The sequence below is a fragment of the Ursus americanus genome, chromosome 13 (genome assembly GCF_024610735.1).
Source record: "Ursus americanus isolate L20-20 chromosome 13, mUrsAme1.1.p, whole genome shotgun sequence".
NCBI classification, from domain to species: domain Eukaryota; kingdom Metazoa; phylum Chordata; class Mammalia; order Carnivora; family Ursidae; genus Ursus; species Ursus americanus.
In genome coordinates, this window is record NC_142139.1 from 42,496,088 (window position 1) to 42,518,046 (window position 21,959).

General features: G+C 40.2%; 1 protein-coding gene across 1 annotated transcript in view; it reads right to left on the bottom strand.

Moving 5' to 3' along the window:
- The window catches only part of DCHS2 (dachsous cadherin-related 2), a 122,324-nt gene extending 112,627 nt beyond the window's left edge, over positions 1–9,697 (bottom strand). The window contains exons 1-2 of the mRNA XM_087866409.1: positions 9,620–9,697; positions 8,911–9,102 (exon numbers count right to left, since the gene is read on the bottom strand). Coding sequence (XP_087722535.1) covers positions 8,911–9,102; positions 9,620–9,697 — 270 coding nt within the window. The remainder of the gene's footprint in view (positions 1–8,910; positions 9,103–9,619) is intronic.
- Between the last annotated feature and the right edge of the window lie 12,262 nt (positions 9,698–21,959).

Here is a 21,959-nt window from a genome sequence, read left to right on the forward strand (position 1 = left end):
ACCTGGATGAATATAATTTTAATTTATCAATTATACTTCAGTAAAGCTGGGGGAAGATGAGTATGTGCTTTTACTCAGCAAGTTTGCTTCTAGAGATCTATCTGCATTACACGTAACTGCAGCACAACTTCCATAGCCAAGTTTTATCATGAATATATATAACGGTGAAGGGCTAACTCAATTTACTTTCTATATCGCTAGTCTGACACAATTCTCCCCTAAGCCTGGAGTGGCGAGATAAGGTTGGAATAGCTTATCTCAGACACATATTTCAGCTCCCAAATTCAGATGTCACAAAAAATAGAGATAGAATGTTAATAATACATACCAAAAAGAGAGATTCATTTGGCAAAAATAAATGGGGAAAGAGAACAAGGAATTAGAGATAAGCACTGAATAATTTAATTATAGCACTATATTGTGAAAAACTACTTGCTCTCCAATGTAATCCAATTATTTGTTTCCATTATGCAATTTTACAGCATTCTCGTGGCTTCTATCTATGAGATTCACAGCAGCAGCAGTAGCAGCAAACAGATGATTTCAGAATACCAGTAGAATAGAAGAAGTGATTATGCTAAGAAATATATTGACAGTCAACACAAGGATAAATAGAACAGCAGCAAAGCAGCCCAGAACATCCAGGTATTTTACAAGAAAAAAATTTTCTATCGACAGATAACAGTCTCTTAGTGACCACCAGCAAATGGGTTCCTAGCAGTTTTCTTCCAAAGAGCTTTCAGGATATGTATTAGAAAGAGAAATTATCAGAGGAAAGACCACAGATTATGAAGGTAATTATGTAAAGTTAAAGGTCTTCTGTCAAGGTGCAGTTCATGGTTTTAAATAAATTCATTATGGCCTAGAATCCAACATCTTGAACCTAAAATACCTTGTCTGAGTTCATTTATTCTTCAAATCCAAGCTAGATGGTTATCTTCATTGTTGCCAGCCTTTTTGATTAGGGACATATGTGGCGAGTAGATGTCACACAGAATAATTATGACAGATGCAGGCTTTGCCCTGTAGAAACGCACAGCTCATCACAGAAAAAATGCATAAAGATCATGCAGGCGACAGAATAAATACTTCACACTGGATAATACATGTAGACACACATACGCCCTTATGTTGCTTGCTCTTGTACGTTCTGAGGCAAACAGGAAAGTTGGAGGCAATTTTAAGTCCAAACAAAGTGCTTTAGTAGTAAACTGTTAAATGCTTATGATTGGGAGGTAGGGGGACAAATTTTCTGGTTTGTCTTTAAAAATGCATCACGAGAACTGCCCCCGTGAGGATCCACTTCTAGGCAGGCTGCACAAGCAGCTCCCTCCTTGGGTCTGCCTGTGTGGCTTCAGACCCACATGATGGACGAGAAGGAGAGAAGGCCACTAAGATGGAGAAGAAAACATCCAAGAGCTGGGGGAGGAGGAGACCGTGAAGCTCTGAGAGCCCACCTCCAGACACGAGTTGCTGAAAACCCTCAGATTGTAGGAACACACATCCCCCACCTTCACCAACGTTGAATGTGTTTTTCTCTGATCATCCTGAGAAAGATCACTTGACCATATTCACCACACAGATGTTTGGGTCCTTCATTTGGCAACCAAGGCTGGAGACCAAGTCAAATCAATAAGTCAGAGTGGGTATCAGATGGTAGCCTGGAAGACACAGTCAATTCTTTTTGGTGTTTTCCATGAGGGTACAAGGGATCACATCTATCACTATGACAGGCATGACTTTAACCTGGACACACTGACGTGGAGCAAGCTGTCCTGTGAGGCACAGGGCCCACACCCAAATTGGGCGGCCAAATTTCTGTCACTCCATAGGGGAGCACAATCATCTATCGAAGCTATTGGAAACAGTCAACAAAGGTGGACAAACACACCCTACATTCCGATACGCCCTGCTAAAGTCTGAGGAAGGAAAAGAAGGCAAACGGGTATGGACCTAGATTACCCCTTGGGGAACAGAGCTCACTCTTAGATCTAGCATTTTGATAGAATCATCAGACATTGCTTTTTGGGGGGTGTCTGTAGTGAGGAAGAAGAACAGAGTCTGGAAGTTGGCTTCTCTGATGACTCATACTTCTGTAACACCACAAAGAGCCTCTGGTTTGCAGGATGGCTAAAGGCACTGGGTCAGAGAAGAAAAAAGGTAGGCAAGGCCATCACCATCATCATCATCATACTAGAGCCTGAAAGTGATAATAAGCAGGGATGTGGGGAAGCCAGCACCCAGGAGTCCCTGCATGTGGTCAGAAAGGTGATCACAGAGGGTGGGGCAATGATTAGCATTGAACAATTGATCTCCGCCCCAGGAGGCAGGAAGCAGGCAGCCGGTTCCGCTGAAGCCAGTAGCCCTCTGCCAGAACCAAGTCCCTACCCCAATGCCATGCTGACCAAGAAGCATGAGCTGCTCTGTTGTTTAGGGGGGCACGTCTGAAACAAGGGACTGCCCGTTTATCCTGAATGATTTGTACTACTTCGATCCCCACAGGATGGGAAAATGGAAGACTTGAGCACAGACGGATTCACAAGCTCAAGATCATCCAAAGGAGATAAACTTGGAAGAGGACAGAGATGAGGCAGAAGGTGCAGAGTGAGAGATGAAGATGAGGAGGAGGAGGAGGCCCAGAGGAAAGTGGGGAGGAAGAGCAAGAGGAAGAGCGCTCACTGGCGGCACCTGACAGAACACGTGTGGCCTATCGGCCCAGGACCTCGCGGTGGTGAGTGACGCCGGCATGGGACCACATGGGTCCTGACGCAAAGACAGCAAAGTGCTGAAAGTAGCCCAGGCCGTGACAGAAACTGTCTTTGATGATTTCAGATGCCACGCGGGGACAAAAGCTGAACTGAATACTGAATTCTCTCAGTATCACTGGGTGCTATTTCCAATACACTGAGTAAAACAAGGTAGCTGCAAAGATTTTCTTTTCCGGAGCCCGAAGTATCCCAAGAGCTCTGGTGAGCCTTTGCCTTCTCCAAGAGGGGACGCAGCACCAGGGCAGTGAGTTAGCCACGTCTTCTATTTTCTGTGTACTGATGCTTTGACCTCAGGCCTTGCCAATCCTGGAAGATTGTCCAGGATCCAGTGGGCAAGCTTTTCAAATGCAAACCAACCAATCTAGAGCCCAAACCCCAACCACGTCCTTTCCTGTGCTTTCACCCCTCTAGGCAGCTATTCACCTGCCCCAATCACCCCAGGGTCAAGTGCCAGGACAGCTAGAGACAGCCTCTATGCCCCAGTGCTTGTTGAAAGTACTCAAACTAGCCAATCCTAAGCCTGCCTCATCTGCGTTTCCCATTTCTTCCCTTGAAAACCACTATAAAGGCCCTTGCCCACAGTTTCCCCCCTCTCTCTCTCTGACTCCTCACCCACCCCAGTGCTTCCCATTGTGCACATACCCACCCCTACACTGTGGTGTGGCATATGCTACCCTCCCCGCCCCAACCCCATCTTGAATCTGTGAGTATAACCAACTGCCTTTTTCAATGGCAGCCATCTCCTGGCCCATCGCTAAATAACAATGACACCAATATTAAACCACTCAGGGTACGGAGCAGCTCCAGTCTGTGCCAGGGCCTGGTTTAAGATGAAATCACCCGAATGATAGGGTGAGATGTTGAGTATGAAGTACCCACAGGGAGGTTGCTTCTGTTCAAACAAAACTGAAACATGTTGTACCTTGTTGGAGGGTTTTCCTTGTACAGCACAAGGAGTTTTTAAAGAGAATGTTGTAACGCACACACATTGTCCTAGTCCATTCTGGCTGCTCTAAGTACCACAGACTGGGTAGCTTAGGAACAGCACAGATTTATTTCTCACACTTCTGGAGGCCAGAAGTCCAAGATCAGGTGGCAGCAGAGCCAAGTTCTGGAGAAGGCTGGGCCCTGCCAGTTTCTCCTGGTGTCCTCAACTGGTAGAAGAGGCTAAGGGATTACGTGGGGCCTTTTTTGTAAGAACACTAATCCCATTCACAAGGGCTACACCCTCATGACATAATCACCTTCCAAAGGCCCCACCTCCTACTATCATCACTCTGGGTATTAGATTTTCAATATATGAATGGGGGGGGGGCATAAATATTCAGACCGTAGCGTCATCAACCTGGAGATCATCTCTTCTTTGATTTCTAAAAATTAGCGAAAAGCTGCCTACAGTCTGTTTGTAAACACTTTTTTGGTTATCTTTAAAATAAAATATCTTTTGGCTGGGAAGTAAAGTACGTCCCTTCTGTTCCGTCTGTCAGAGCCTGGAGAGACGGCGTGGTTTAAGATGCACTTGAACGTTGCAGCAGAGTCTGGTGAGCTGAGAGGCAGGGGAAGCATTCTTCATCACTGTGGTGAGTAGGTTCAATATGAAAACAGACAAAAGCAAGGAGGTTTAAATTAAATATATGGGTTGATTTTTTATTCCACTGCCAATAATCCTAATTAATTGCACTGTTTTTGGGGAATAAAAAATTTCCGGCATTAAACGATCTTACTTCTATTAAGATAATTTCTATATACACTTTTATGAGAGCATCTGAAAGGAACTAATTAGAAACAGATGTTCAACTACTGAAGAATTGGACTTAAACGGGTTATTCACTTCTAGGATGGGCTTTTATAACTGTCTCAAAATCTATTAAGAATAAATTTCTGTGGGGCACCTGGGTGGCTCAGTCCGTTAAGTGTCTGACTCTTGATTTCGGCTCAGTTCATGATCTCAAGGTCATGGAATCAAGCCACGCTTTGGGCTCCATGCTGAGCGTGGAGCCTGCTTAAGATTCTTTCTCTCTCTCCCTCTGCCACTCCTGGCGGTTTGCTCCTGCATATGTGCACACACACACACACACACACACTCTCTCTCTCTCTCTCTCTCTCTCTCTCGCTCTCAAAAAAAAAAAAGAATATATTTCTGAAGTCTTGCATTAATATTTGTGTGTGCATATATTGAGTTTTAAATAATCATGTAGATTTGAATTGATCTAAATTCCTCTGTTTATTCCTATTTTTGTCTCCTACATCTTTTCTTACAAAGAAGCAAGAATTCCTAAACCACATAGTCAGGGATTGATAAAATCTAATCAAACCATGCTAGTTTTATCGAATATAAATGACTTCATTTTCTTGGTAGTTTCTACATGTTTACTTGTAGTATATATATTTAGATTTATTTTTTCCAATAACTCATATCTTAAGTAGGTAGGTCTGCTTATTATTTTGAAAAGAGAAAGATTAGAACAGAGAGGTGTTAGCAGTACCCAACAAAGGAGTAGTAAGCAGATAAAAAAGAAACAAGGAAAGTCTCCAAAGTAGCCTAAATGAAAAAATAAAAATGCAGAATAGTGTGTAGATAGTAGGTAATCTTTGCTGTAATGGAATGAAATTGAACGAGTTGTTTCTGAAATGTACTTAAAAATGTGAATGGAATAGCCATGAATAGCCAAGGCAATCTTGAAAATGAAGGACAAAGCTAAAAGAATATACAATATCATGACCTATTATGGAGCTTAAACAATTAAGAGAGTATGGTGCTAGTACAGAGGTAGACAAATAGGTCAAAAATAGGGTGTCCAGAAATAAATACATATATTCATAATTACATGATTTATGACAAAGGTGATACTCCGGTGCAATGATGAAAGAACGGTCATCTCAGTATCCATATTAGAAAAATAAATAAATAACAAGCCTTCCTCCCACTAGACTGAAAAAATGATGAGTATGAAAGGTTAAACAAAGAAAGTTTTCAGAAGAAAATGTAAGGTAACACCTCATGTCTCTAAGGTAAGCAGTTACTTCTAAAAAGGACAGCAAATACTTCTAAATTTAGCTGTAAAGGTAAGCAAATGAATAAACTAAGTTTTATTAGAATTAACAACTTCTGTTCCTCAAAAGACACCGTTAAGGGAGTAAAAAGGCAAGCCACAGACTGGAAGAAGATACACACAGTAAGTAGATACAACAAAGGACTTGAATGCCAAAAATATAAGAATCCATACAAATCAACAGGAAAGGAACCCAATAATACAATAGAAAATGGTAAAGAATTGAACAGATGCTTCACAGAACCAGTTCTACAAACAGCCAATAAACGTATGAAATAGTGCTCAATTCATTAGCCATCGAGGAAATGCACGGTAAAGCCCCAAGGTGATACACCACTGACTCGGTACCCGTACCAGAATTGCTATAATTAAAAAGACATTAAATATCAATTGCTGGGAGGATGTGGAGCAAATGAAATTCTCATATCCTATTGGTGGGAGTATAAATTGGTACAACCATTTGAAAAGTTGTTTGGCTTTCTTACGATCTAGCAGCTCTACTCCTAAATATATACTCAATAGAAATGCTTGGGGCCTGGGGGGCTCAGTCAGTTAAGTATCTGACTCTTGATTTTAGCTCAGGTCACAATCTCAGGGTCATGGAATCAAGCCCCACGTTGGGCTCCACACTCAGCAGGGAGTCTGCTTGAGATTCTCTTTCTCTCCCCATCTACACCCCCACCCCAGCCCCTTCCCTGCTCCTACTCTCTAAATAAATAAATAAATAAATAAATAAATAAATAAATAAATAAATAAATAAAATCTTAAAAAAAAAAAGAAATGCTTGTATTTTTTTCACCAAATTACATGTATGAGAATGTTAATAGAAGCACTACTTATAATAGCCTGAAATATATGCCATCAATTATAGAATTGATAAAAAATTATCACAAATTCCCATAAAAGAATACCCACCATTTGCATCGACATGGATGGAACTAGAGGGGATTGTGCTAAGTGAAATCAGTCAAGCAGAGAAAGACAATTACCATACGGTTTCACCCATATGTGGAACTTAAGCCATAGCACAGAGGACCACAGGGGAAGGGAGGGAAATCGAAGGGGGAGAAATCAGAGAGGGAGATGAACCATGAGAGACTATGGACCCCAGGAAACAAACTGAGGGTTTCAGAGGGGAGAGGGGTGGGGGGATGGGGTAACAGAGTGATGGGTATTAAGGAGGGCACATGTGGTGATGAGCACTGGGTGTTATACGTAACTAATGAATCATTGAACACTACATCAAAAACTAATGATGTACTATACACTGGCTAACTGAACATAATAATAAAAAAATTCCCATAAAAGAATACTACAAACCAGTGAGAATGAACTAACTATTGCTATACACAACAGTATGGATGATTCTTAGAAATAATGTTTGGCAAAAGAAAAAATAAAAACACATAGTGTACAAATCTAATTCCCTGAAAGTTTAAAAACAGGCAAATGATGTTTGTTGTTAGAAGTTAATAGTGATGGGGGAGCCTGAGTGTCTAGGTTAAAGGTCCGCCTTTGGCTCAGGTCATCATCCAAAGGTCCTGGGATCAAGACCCAGCATCAGACTCCCTGCTCAGCGGGGAGTCTGCTTCTCCCTCTCCCTCTGCCCCTCCCCCGGCTCATGCACTCTCTCACGCTCTCTCTCTCTCAAATAAATAAATAAAATCTTAAATTAAAAAAAAAGTCAATAGTGATTAATCTGAAAGGCAGGGGCAAGGGATAAGCAAGAGACCAAGAGAGGGGCTTCCAGGGTTCTGGTAATGTCTCTTCATCTGCTTCCATGCATGTGTTAATTTTGCAAAAATCCACTAAAGTGTACTATGATTTGTGCACCTTTATGCATGCATTTGATATGTCAATTTAAAAGTTAACCAAAAAGGGGCGCCTGGGTGGCACAGCAGTTGGGCGTCTGCCTTCGGCTCAGGGCGTGATCCCGGCGTTCTGGGATCAAGCCCCACATCAGGCTCTTCTGCTATGAGCCTGCTTCTTCCTCTCCCACTCCCCCTGCTTGTGTTCCCTCTCTCGCTGGCTGTCTCTATCTCTGTCGAATAAATAAATAAAATCTTTTAAAAAAAATAAAATAAAAAAATAAATAAATAAAAGTTAACCAAAAAAAAAAAAAGACATAAAAGTCAAATTGAAGGTGCCCCTACTGACTTAAGATGAGTCAGTATGAACATCAGAGAGAATAATGTCAGCAATGTATGAAATACATCAAATATATAAAAATCCCGGAATTTATAATCACACTAGAAAAAAATCATCCACGCCCTTTGGAGATAGTAAATGCACCAACTTGTTATTCTAAAAACTGATAAACTGGAACTAATCAAGCACTATCCTGCCTCTCCTCTAGGAATTGTATTTCAGGATAGTCAAATAGCTGATAAGAGAACATTCTTCGTTGAAGAATTCCAGGTAATAAATGCAAAAGGAATAACAGAACCCAGCAGTCCCTGCATTGCACCCCGTAATGGAATAATGGCGTGCGTCTGGCGATACACCGAGAAGGACACAGCACCACCTAAACGAACCCAGAACGAAACCGGCTTCCGGCTCAGAACGCCAGTTCATAGGAAATATGATAAAAGAGGACATTCAATGAATCCCAAGGATGTAATCAGCTACATTCAGAAGGTGGAACATTTACAGGGCAAATAATGTGATTTCTTCCAAAAACAAATACCATCGGAGAAAAGGTAAGGGACGGGAGCTGACTGTATGGACTGAAACCAAAGGGATATTACAATCATATCAATTTTGAATTCGTTTGGATCTTAATTCAAATAAGTCACCTTTTAAAAGACATTTTTAGATAATCCAGAAAATTTTAAATGGACTGCATATTAGATATTATTAAAGAATTATTGTTAATTTATTGTCATGTTTTTAAAAAAGTAATTATCTGTTATAGATATTATTGAACTATTTATGGATGAAATGATATAGAATAATGTCTGGTATTTGCAAAGGAAAGAGGTAGTGATTTATGAAACAAGATTGGCTAATTGGTAATCAGTGATACTCTCTGATACGCACACAGTGGTTCACTGTGGAGTATGCTTGAGATTTCATGCATGACCACTTACCCCATCCTTAGCTTTCACCAGGAGGTCATAGGTTGCTGGATCCCTTTCCCTATCAATATCTTGAGAAACACAGATTCGCCCATCATGTGGGTGGATCTGGAACGCTGGGGACGCGTCATAGCTTTGGAATCCATCATAAAGAGAATACTCCACAAAGCCATAGAGTCCTGCATCCGCATCAGAAGCTTTAACCTACAAGACAAGAGGTTGGTCGGTAAGGAAATGGAAATGTTAGCATTACTTTTCAGTTGGCCATGAATTACTACCATGATTGGTACAACAGAGTTACCCCTACGCCATCCATTCACAAAGTATAGACTTTGGTTTTAACTCTCTCCTTTTACCTTCGTTGACAGCTCACCCTCACTTTCCTCCTCCTCGTCTGAGTTCTCCTTCTCAGTCTCCTTTGCCTGTTCCTACACTTTCATGTGATCTTCAAAGTTTGAGTTCCCTGAGGCTCAGCCCTCGGCCCTTTGTCTTCTTACTCCTCTCACTATGCCTAAGTGATCCCATCCAACTTCAAGGCTCTAAAAACATCCCCATGCTAACAGTTTGACAACATATCTGTGGATTCCCTCCCATTCCCAAGCTTCTCAAGCGATGGGCTCAACACTCCGCCTCCACCCTTCAGAGCAGCAAGGGAGGGCAGAGAAATTGAGGCAGTAAGTGGCATGATTACTAATAACCCAATCCAGCTGACAGAATTCACCCTGGAGTAGGAGATTTGAGTTTCTGAGCCAGGTTTCCCAGCAAGAATAATGTCCCCATCAGGACCCTGCACAGTCATGCTCACTGACCACGACACAGAGGCACCTTGCCCAGTGGGTGCCTGGGAATGCAATCTAGCCCACTCTGCTTGCCCAACACTGACATGGAGCTGTAAGTGCCTAGAGGTAAGGACACTCTTTGACCATAAATACCATTTATGTTAGCAGTGGTCCTGTGCCTGGTAGAAAAGATGAACTAATTGGAATTATGAAGGCACTTAATTTATTTATACTAACTGTGGGAATACACAGTGAGAAATACAACAGTCTATGTTGAACTCAAAACATTTTGAGCTCCTAGGCTTGGTATAGCTCTCTTGATTTGTAACCCAATTAATAGTAACAGCAAACATCTATATAGCACTTAAATAAAAGAAGCAGTTTAAGGGACTACTAATCAAAAAAAAAAAGGATTTTGGGCAGTCTGGCACAGTGGTTCTAAGTCAGGGTCAAGTTTGCCCCCACCAGGACATTTGGCAATGTCACAACTGGAGAGAGGGTGCTGTGGCATCTGGGGGTGGAAGCCAGAGTTGCTACTCATCGTCCTACAACACACGGGACAAACCCCACAACACATCATGATCTGGCCCGAAATGTCAACAGCGGCTAGGCTGAGAGCCACTGCATCAGACGAAACTCAACAAGGGCCCTATTACTTCCCTCTTAAATTGCCTTTATTTGTCTGCAACTGATGACACAGTCTCGTCCATTTCTCTTCACTCCCATGTATCTCATATTCTCTGGCAATATTATTTATTCTGTGCAACCAGCTAGCATGTTTGTGAGTTATTCTTCTCATCAGATGGGCTGAACCAGGAAATCCACAAACTTCCCGACTACAAAGAACTAAATTCCAAGTACATTTGGTCTATTCCATTCTGGCAGCTGTTAATGATTTAGTAGCCTTGAGTTCCCAAAGACACCAAATATATTTTCTAAAAACATATGGTATTCTCAATAATTTTGGCTTGATTGGAAGATAAATACAATGAGCTTTAAATTCTAAAACTCATTCTCAGCCTTGAATGGCACATATTAACAAGTAATTTGGCTTATATAAAATAACTTTCCTTATTTCCACTTTCGAGAACTTTTTCTCATCTGGACTTTTGGCAGGCAAAACAGAAAAAGTCAAAAGTGGGATAAGAATACTGATCTCAATTTATGTCAGCAGCTCAGATTTTGAGCTTCACAATCATAAAATAAGAATGTATTCCTCCCTGTTTTTTACTCAACGCCCTAAAAATACTGACCTAGTATTCTAGAACAATACATTTTTCCTACTAGTATTTGGTTTTGAACACCAATAATTAATTTGGCATCTTTATGAGGTCTGTATTTTCCAGTATCCATTGACTTAAAATTTAGGCAATTTAAATAATAGAAAATGGGGAAAGCTTTGCCGATCTTGAAGAGGAAATCTGATTAGTAAGTAAGCTCACTGGGCCTTTTCTTCAGAGATAGCTGCTTAAATCAAAGAGAGAAACATCTGGTCAGAGTCTATTATCACTATCTTATGGTGCTAATTTTGGGATCCAGAGGGGATCTCAAGAGGATTTATTCCTGAATCTACTCAAAAAGCCATGTTCCAGCACTCTCGGTGTTGTTCCTATGTTCCTCGTCTTACCCTCAATCTACCTGCTTTATTTTTTTTTATTTTTATTTTTTTAAAGATTTTGTTTATTTATTTGACAGAGATAGAGACAGCCAGCGAGAGAGGGAACACAAGCAGGGGGAGTGGGAGAGGAAGAAGCAGGCTCATAGCGGAGGAGCCTGATGTGGGGCTCGATCCCACAACGCCGGGATCACGCCCTGAGCCGAAGGCAGACGCCTAACTGCTGTGCCACCCAGGCGCCCCATCAATCTACCTGCTTTAGACTGAGATGACTCTGGCGATTTTTACTCAAACTTACTTTGAGTCAGAGTTGTCCTCCGTTAATCCGATCTCTCACAAATTTAATACAGACGTTATAAAAATGCAAAATGTTAATGTGATATTCAGATTCCTCCGATTCCCTTATTAGCTTTCCGAAACAAAAAACAAACAAGCAACAAAACAATTCACTGCCTCCCTATATTAACATCTGGGGAGACAAAATGAGAACCCTGGCTCTTGAATACATGCTGTTTGCATGTTCTATAAATGGAATGGACCTATCTGTACTTCATTCACCAGCATAGACTCCTCTATTTGGGAGGGTCTCTATTTATTTATTTATTTATTTATTTATTTATTTATTTATTTATTTATTTATATTATGTTGAGTTAGCCAGCATATAGTATACCCAGTGCTCATCACAACATGTGCCCACCTTAATACCTGTCACCCTGTTACCCCATCCCCCCACATCCCTCCCCTCCAGCAACCCTCAGTTTGCTTCCCAGAGTCCAGAGTCTCTCATGGTTTGTCTCTCTCTCTGATTTCTTCCCATTCAGTTTTCCGAGGAGTGTCTTCTTTTTAACAACTGGGCAGCTCTGCTGGAGGTTACCTGCCCAGCCATTCACACTGGTACCCCAAAACCTAAAAGTTAATCCCAGTCACAGGGCAACACATTGTGAGCACCATTGTCCTTTACCTACTCCTGGGAAATCATATCACTGAATTCAGTGACATTTCTAAAAAAGCCTCAAAGCCCAATCAAAAAAATGAGCAATCAAACAAGAAAGTCCTAGAAAAAATGGTTGCAAAAAAAAATGGCTTGTTTAGATGAAATTTGAAATGAAATTACCCATTTTAATTTTTTTCTTTTTGTAATTTCCAAATTTCTACCATAAGCATATGACAGTTTGTTTGAAGAAACCAAACTATTGACACAACACACTCACAAACATAACTTCAAATAGAAGGAAGAAAAAGAAATGACAGAATAACTTTTAAAATTCTATGTGCTTGGCCAACCACCGGTCCCACAGTGAAAACAGGATTATAGTATTCCAGGAGAAGCTGGATTCAGCACTGAGGACCACAACAGATGCAAGTATGCCACTCTCTGAACACAGTTTTGGCAAGTTCACCAATGGCTTGTATCTTATGAAGTCTAATCATCATGGCTTGATCCTTATTTTCTACACAACTCAGCAGCTTTCCATACAGCAAACCGTCTCCTTTTTGAAACACTTCCTCCCCACACACCATGCTCGGACTCTCCTGTTCCTCCTACACCTCACTGACCTCCTTTCAGTTTCTCTTCCCACCTCTGAATGCTCTGGTGCCCCACAGCTGAGTCTTGTGGCCACTTCTCTTTTCCATCCACACTCCGTTGCCTGTGATGAGTGAATGGCGGCCCCCAAAAGACAGGTCCATGCCCTAATCCCTGGAACCTGTGGATATTGCCCTGTGTGATAAAAGAGTGAATATTGCCTTATATTGTAAACCATCATTAGGTTAAGGATTTTGAAAGCAGCTTATCATGGGTTATCCAGATGAGCCTTTAATCCAAAGACAAGTACCCTTAGAGGAGAGAGGCAGAGATTAGAGTGAGGGGTCACAGACCAGGGAACACCAATAAGCATTAGTGGCTAGAAGCGACAAAGGGAGGGAGAAAGGCCCTGCAAGACTTTAGACTTCTACCCTCCAGAACTATGAGTAACAACAATTTTTGTTGTTTTAAGCCAGTGAAGTGATGGTTATTTGTTACAGAAGCCCTAGGAAGTGAATATACCCCTGAGTGAGCTGACCCAGGTCCACAGTGCTAAACCAACCTATGTTGTCCCAATATTGCTATTTTTGTCTGGTGCTCCAGGTTCATGCATCATCCTACTACAATTAGACATCACCTCTCACATGGCTAACAGGCACTTCCAATGTGGCATGTCCAAACAGAACTCCTGATACCTACCACCCAAATCCACTATTCTCCAGTGTCCTTAGTGATGGCATCACCATCCACTTTATGTAAAGGCTGCCAGAGAGATACAATGCAAATGATATCAAATCATGTCATTCTTCTTTTTTTTTTTTAAAGATTTTATTTATTTATTCGACAGAGATAGAGACAGCCAGCGAGAGAGGGAACACAAGCAGGGGGAGTGGGAGAGGAAGAAGCAGGCTCATAGCAGAAGAGCCTGATGTGGGGCTCGATCCCAGATCGCCAGGATCACGCCCTGAGCCGAAGGCAGTCGCTTAACCGCTGTGCCACCCAGGCGCCCCATCATGTCATTCTTCTGCTCAGAATCTTCCAACAGCTTCTCATCACCACCTCAGTAGAATCAGACCCTTTAATTTGACCCTGGCTACTTCTCTGACCTTATCTCCCACTACTTTCCGATTCACTCACTCCTTTCTGGATATGCTGATGTGCTCAATGGTCCCAGAACCCATCAGCTTGTATAATTTATTTCCTCATCTCTTTCAAGTCTCTGCAAAGACCACTTAATCAAAGAGACCTTTCCTAATCACGCTACCCAAGAGTGTCATCCTCATTTCTGCCATATTCTTTCCTTTGCTTTGCTTGTCTTCAGAGTACTTACCTCTGTTTCACGCTGCATTATACATTTTTATTTATTTGTTCATTTCTCCTACTGGAACTTAATCTCCAGACCAAGTATTACACTTATTTTGCTCCTTGCTATACGTCCAGCACCCATAATGCTAGTGCCTGGCTCATAGTGAGGATGTTATAAATATTTGTTGCATTAATGAATCACTCTAATATTGTCCATAAAATGCAAGCATGTTTTAGAAATAGTGTTCATGATTATTCTCCCTATTTTGACCTTGGGAAAACAACTTAGAAGAACAAGAATGAAAAGATTCTCAACATTACTCATCATCAAAGATATACAAAACGAACCACAATGCGCTATCACCGCACATCTGTCAGAATGACTAAAATCAAACAAACAAGCAGAAACAACCAGTGTTGGCGAGGATGTGGAGAACAAGGAACCCTGTGCACTGCTGGTGGGAATGCAAACTGGTGCAGCCATGGTAGAAAACAGTATGGAGGTTCCCCTAAAAATTAAAAATAGAATTACCATATGATCCAGTAACTACACTACTGGGTATTTACCCAAGGAATACCAAACCACTAATTCAGAAAGATATATGTACCCCTATGTTTATCGCAGCAGTATTTACAATAGCCAAATTATGGAAACAGCCCAAGTGTCCATCAATGGATAAATGGATAAAGACAATTTGGTGTATATATACAATGAAATATTACTCAGCCATAAAAAGGAATGAAATCTTGCCATTTGCAACAACATGGCTGGATCTACAGGGCATAATGCTAAGTGAGATAAGTCCGTCAGAGAAAGACAAATAACCATGTGAATTCACTCATATGTAGTTTTAAGAAACAAGACAAAGAAACAAAAAAAAAGAGGCAAGCCATAAAACAGACTCTTAATTATAGAGAACAAACTGATGGTTACCAGAGGGGAGGTGTGTGGGGGGAATGGATGAAGTAGGTGAAGGGAATGAAGAGTACACTTATCATGGACGAACACTGATAACATATAGAATTGTTGAATCACTATATTGTACACCTGAAAATAATATAACACCGTATATTAACTATACTGGAATTAAAATTTTACAACAAGAAAGAACAAGAACAAGATAGCTTTGCAAACAGCATCACCACCTCCTGGGGCCACACCACACCACGCAGCCATGCTCATGTTCTTTGACATCACCATTGCCAATGAGCCCTTTGACCACATCTCCTGAGAGCTGTTTCCAGACAATTTCTCAAAGACAGCAGAAACCTTTCATGTTCCAGGGGCGCCTGGGTGGCGCAGTCGTTAAGCGTCTGCCTTCGGCTCAGGGCGTGATCCCAGCATTCTGGGATTGAGCCCCGCATCAGGCTCCTCCACTGGGAGCCTGCTTCTTCCTCTCCCACTCCCCCTGCTGTGTTCCCTCTCTCGCTGGCTGTCTCTATGTCAAATAAATAAATAAAATCTTTAAAAAAAAAAAAAAAGAAACCTTTCATGTTCTGAGCACTGGGAAGAAGGAATTTGGTTGTAAAGTTTCCTGTTTTTAAAAAATTATTGCAGGGTTTATATGGCAGGATGGTGACTTCAAATGCCATAATGGCAGTGCAACAAGTCCATCTAAGGGAGAAATATAATGATGAGAATTTCAACCTGAATTATATAGGTCCCAGCACCTGTCCATGGCAAACGCTAGGCCCAACATAAATGGTTCCCAAGAATGCTAAGCCTGTATGGTTAGATGGTAAGCCCGTGATCTTCAGCAAAGTGAAAAAAAAGAGCGCATGAATACTGTGGAAACCATGGAACACTTTGGGTCTAGGATGACAAGACCAGACAAAAGATCACCATTGCCCAGAGTGGACACCCAGTAAATCTGACTTGCATTTTATTTTAACCGCCAGGCCATTCCATCTGTTGCTCAGGAGAGCACCCCTCATCCCTGTCTGCTTATAACATCCGATGATCTTTGTATTCACACTGCAGTTCTTTGGGTTCCATTTTTCCTCATCACACTCCAAGTCTTGATGGATTGCAGAGTTAAGTTTATGATTATGGAATAAAAACTCAACAACAGCAACAACAAAAGAACAAGATATTTCATAACTCCCATCAAACTCTCATTGAGGAATAATCTTTTAATGCCTTGAACACAATCTGTTAACCAAACTACATCATCATTGAATAAAATCCAAAATGCTAAAACTGGCAAAGGAAAAAAAAAAAACTATTTCAAGACATGTGGAACTATTCAGAGGTTGGAAACAGAACTGTACTTTTTTTTTCACCTTTTAAAATGTATTTTCAGAGAAGTTGATAGAGCCTTTAGATGAATAAACTGAGTATCTATTTTCAAGTTGCAGGGAAAAAAAACCCTCACTGTTCTAATAACATGTTTTTATTGCCTTGATTGAAGAATGGGATTAAGAAACCACTAATCCTACTACTCATTGCCCCACCCTCCCTCAAAAAAAGCAACCAAAGGAAATTTTGTAAAAGGAAATCTATGGGTGGAGTGAGGGGTAACTTGCCTTATGAGGTATTACAAATAAACAATTAAAACAGTGTGATCTAAAAAAAGAATTGGCAGGCAGATCAGTAGAACACAAAAGTAAGACCTGAAAGGGAATCTGGTAAACCGAAATTATTTTTATATTACAAAGGAAATATCATAAACCACTGAGGAATGTAGGTTTATCCACATAAGTTGCTAGAAAAATTGGTGAAGTACACGGGGGAGAATCAAGTTTGATAATAACCTCACATGGAAGTAAATTCTACACAGATATGTGAAATGTAAATAATGAAATCATTTAAAGCACACACAAAAAATACAGGGGAATATATGGCTGATGCTTATATTGGAGAGAAATTTCAAAGCAAAAAAGGATTACAAAACTAAAACAGATGGATCACAAAGGAGAAAAAAATCAAAAGGAGAAAATCAATACAATGAGTACATAACCATTTAAAATTCCATTATGTCAAAAATACCATGCACAAAAAAAGTTAAGGGTGAATTAGGTATGATAACTGTGTTATAAATATATACACATATATATGCATTATATATACACAAAAGCTAATGTCCTTAATACGGAAATAGACCTTTAAAAATAACACCTACTTCCCATTATAAAACAAAAATGGGTAAAGGACAAGAACAAACAAGTCACAGAAAAATAATATATATTTGAGAGATATAACTGTACTAGTCATGAAATAAATGAAAGTTCAAACAATATTTTAAAAATATTGGCACCAATTAAAATAATGCATTAAGTGGGACAAGGATGAAATAAATATGCAGTCATTTTTAAGCGTATCTGGGAAGTAATTTTGTTCCTCCCATATGCATATGGTAAACATTCTCCTAAACTTAAAAATATTCATCTCTTTAGACCCAGTTCGTATATTTCTAAAAATATATGTAGACAGCTATTTGTATGAAAGGCATAAATTAAGTATTATTTATTCTGGAACCCAAATTCCAACAGTAAGAGTTGTTAAATAAGTTATAATTCTTCCAAAGGTAGAATACAATGTAGCCATGAAAATTATGTATTTAAAGACACATGTTTAGTAAAAAAGGAAAAAAGTCAACTTAAAAGTTATATATGACATCCCATTCTGCAAAAAGTATCCAACATACAGAATAAAAACTAAAAGGAAATAAATAAGCCAGAGCAGGGAACACTTCCAAACTCCATTTTACAAAGCTAGCATTACCTTTTTTGTTTTTTTAAAGATTTTATTTATTTATTCGACAGAGATAGAGACAGCCAGCGAGAGAGGGAACACGAGCAGGGGGAGTGGGAGAGGAAGAAGCAGGCTCATAGCGGAGGAGCCTGATGTGGGGCTCGATCCCATAACGCCGGGATCACGCCCTGAGCCGAAGGCAGACGCTTAACCGCTGTGCCACCCAGGCGCCCCAAAGCTAGCATTACCTTGATACCAACACCAGCCAAGGACACTATAAGAAAAGAAAATTATAGGCCAATATCTCTGATGAACATAGATGCAAAAATCCTCAAGAAAATATTAGCAAACCAAAATCAATAGTACATTAAAAGGATCACACACCATAATAAAGTGGGATTTATCCCAGGGATACAAGAACGGTTAAACAACTGAAAATCAATCAATGTGATACACTGCATTAACAAAACCAAGTATGAAACTCATAGGATCCTCTCAACAGATTCAGAAAAAGCATTTGACCCAATTCAATATCCATTCATTATAAAAACTCTCAACAAAGTGGGTGTAGAGGGAATGCACCTCAACATAATAAAGGCCATATAGGACAAGCCCACAGCTAACATCATACTCAATGATGAAAAGCTGAAAGCTTTTCCTCTAAGATCAGAAACAAGACAAGGATGCCCACTCTTGCCACTTTTATTCAACATAGTACTGGCCGTCTTAGCCAGAGAAATTAGGCAAGTAAAAGAAATATAAGACACCAAATCAAAAAGGAAGAAGTAAAACTGTCTCTATTTGCAGATGACATGATATTATATAGAGAAAGTCAAAAGAGTCTACCAAAAAAAAATTTGTTAGAAAGAATAAATGAATTCAGTAAAGCTGCAGGATACAAAATTCATATATAAAACTCTGTTGTGTTTCTATACGGTAATGATGAACTACCAGAAACAGAAATTAAGAAAACAATTCCAGGGGCGCCTGGGTGGCACAGCGGTTAAAGCGTCTGCCTTCGGCTCAGGGCATGATCCTGGCGTGATGGGATCGAGCCCCACATCAGGCTCCTCCACTATGAGCCTGTTTCTTCCTCTCCCACTCCCCCTGCTTGTGTTCCCTCTCTTGCTGGCTGTCTCTATATCTGTCAAATAAATAAATAAAATCTTAAAAAAAAAAAAAAGAAAACAATTCCATTTACAAGGGCATCAAAAAGAATAAAACACCTAGGAATATATTTACCCAAGGAGGTAAAATATCTGTATATTGAAAACTATGAAACACTGATGAAAGAAATTGAAGAAGACGCAAACAAATGGAAAGACATTCCATGCTCATGGGTTGGAAGAATTAATATTGTTAAAATGTCCATACTACTCAAAGCAAGCTACATATCCAATGTGATCCCAATGGCATTTGTCATAGGAATAGAACAAACAATCCTAAAATTTGTATGTGACCACAAAAGACTCTGAATAGCCGAAGCCATCTTAAGAAAGAAAAACAAAGCAAGAAGCATCACACGTCCTGATTTCAAACTACATTACAAAGCTGTGGTAATCAAAACAGTATGGTACTTCCATTAAAAACACACAGAAAGATAAGTGAAAAAGGATGGAGAGCCCAGAAATAAACCCACACATATGCGGTCAAATAATTTGTGACAAAGGAGCCAAGAATACACAGTGGGAAAAGTGTCTTCAATAAACGACGCTGGAAGAACTGGACAGCCGTATATGCAAAAGAGTGAAACTGGACCACTCTCTTATATCACACACAGCAATCAAGTCAAAATGAATTAAAGACATGAACATAGGACCCAAAACCACAAAACTCCTAGAAAAAAACATAGTAGGTAAGCTCCTTTGCATTGGTCTTGGTTGCAAAGATTTTTTGGATCGAACACCAAAAGCAAAGGCAACAAAAGCAAATAGAAACAAGTGGGACTAGATCAAACTAATAAGGTCCTGTGCAGCAAAGGCAGCCATCCCCAAAATGAAAAGGCAACCTACACAATGGGAGAGAATATTTGCAAATCATTTGTCCGAGAAGAGGTTAATACCCAAAATATATTAAAAAAAAAAACTTCATACAACTCAATAACAAAAGAGAAGGAGGATCTGAATAAACATTTTCCCCAAAACAACTTACAGCTGTCCAACAGCCACTTTTTGAAGGTGCTCAACATCACTCATCATCAGGGAAATGCACATCCAAATCATCTTTAGGTAGCACCTGTTAGAATTGCTATCAAAAGACAGAAATGAGAAGTGGTAGCAAGAATACGGAGAAAAGGGAACCCTCACCCACTGTCGGCAGTAATGCAAACTGGTGCAGCCACTATGAAAAACAGTTTAGAGAGTCTTCAAAAAAGTTAAAAATGGAACCACTGTATGATCCAGAAATCCCACTGCTGGAGTTTATCTCCAAAGAGAATGCAATCAGTATCTTGAAGAAATACCTGCACTCCCATGTTCATTGCAGCATTCTTCATAATAGACAAGATACGCAAACGACCTAAGTGTTTATCAACAGATGAATGGATAAAAAAGGTGTGAGATGATATATATATATAGTCATTCATTCAGTGGAATATTATTCAGTCATGAGAAGGAAGGAAATCCCACCACATACCACAACATGGATGGACCTTGAAGGCATTATGCTAAGTGAGATAAGTCAGACAAAACCAAATCCTGCATGATCACTTATATGTAGAATCTTAAAAAAGAGTCAAACTCATAGGAACAGAGGGTAGCAAGTTGCTTGCCAGGGGCTAGGGCAGGGGTAGCGAAATAAGGAGAGGTTGGTAAAAAGGTACACACTGTCAGCTGTAAACTGAATAAGATCGAATGTCAAACACAGTGACGATAGTTGAGAACACTATATCGTGTAATTGAAATTTGCTAAGAGACTAGAACTAAATGTTCTCATCAAAAAAAGGGGAAGGGAATAAATATGGGAGGTGGTGGGTGTGTTGACGAGCTAGATGGGGGGACTCTTTTCCCGATGGGCATGGATACCAAATCCCCATGCTATGCACTTTAGATATCTTACAATTTTATATGTCAATTACACCTCAATAAAGCTCAAGTTAAAAAATAAACAAATAAAAACAAGACCAACAGGAAGTAATGTAACATGGAGAATAAGTGATTTTTGTTTTCATTCCATTCCGTTTTTGTCCACATTTTCGTAAAATTAGATTCATGGTAACAATATCATGAAAAAGAAGCTGAGCATCAAAACTGCTAAACTAAAAAAAAAATTGCATTCGATAAGTACTTGCCATCCATTTATTCAACTGTCTGTGAGGACGGCCTCTGGTACCTCGTTCTTGCCAACCCACCAAGGGCAGATATAGGAGAGTCACAAGGCCTAGGGCATCACTGACTTCGGAAGGATTCTACGAACTGTTCTGTAAAGGGGTAGATAATACATAGTGTAGGCTTTGCAGGTCGTCAGGCCTCGGTTCCAAGCATTCAACTCTGCTATGTTAGCACAAAAGAGCCATAGACAGTATATAGATGAATGGCTTTTTTCTCATAAAATTTTTCTAATAAACTTTTATTTATATATGCCAAAATTTGAATTGCATATAATTTTCACTGTTATGAAATATCATTTCTCTCTCTCTCTCTCAATCATTTAAAACCATACAGGTCATTCTCAGCTCATGAGTACCACCAAAACAGAACAGGCTGGATTTGGCCCATGTGCCGTCGTTTGTCACCCCCTGATCTAAATCATAAGGAGAAATCTTTAGTTAGAAAAACAGAGTTAGAGCTTTGGGCCCAAGAATGTAACTCTGAAGTAACTTCAATCCAGTGTGTATCAGGGGCTCATCTGAGATCCCGTATTTGAGCTGGTTTTAGGGGCATTCATTGCTGCCTCCATATTCCGTTCCTATAGTAAAGCTAAATTATCAAAAAAAAAAAAAAGAAAGAAAAGAAAAGAAAGAAAAATGTGCCCAAACCGCTTCAGTCCAGTCCCCAGCCAAAATGCTTTCACTAGGGGCACCTGGGTGGCTCAGTCCTTAAGCGTCTGCCTTCGGCTCAGGCCATGATCCCAGGGTTCTGGGATCGAGCCCCACATCGGGCTCTCTGCTCTGCTGGGAGCCTGCTTCTTCCTCTCCCACTCCC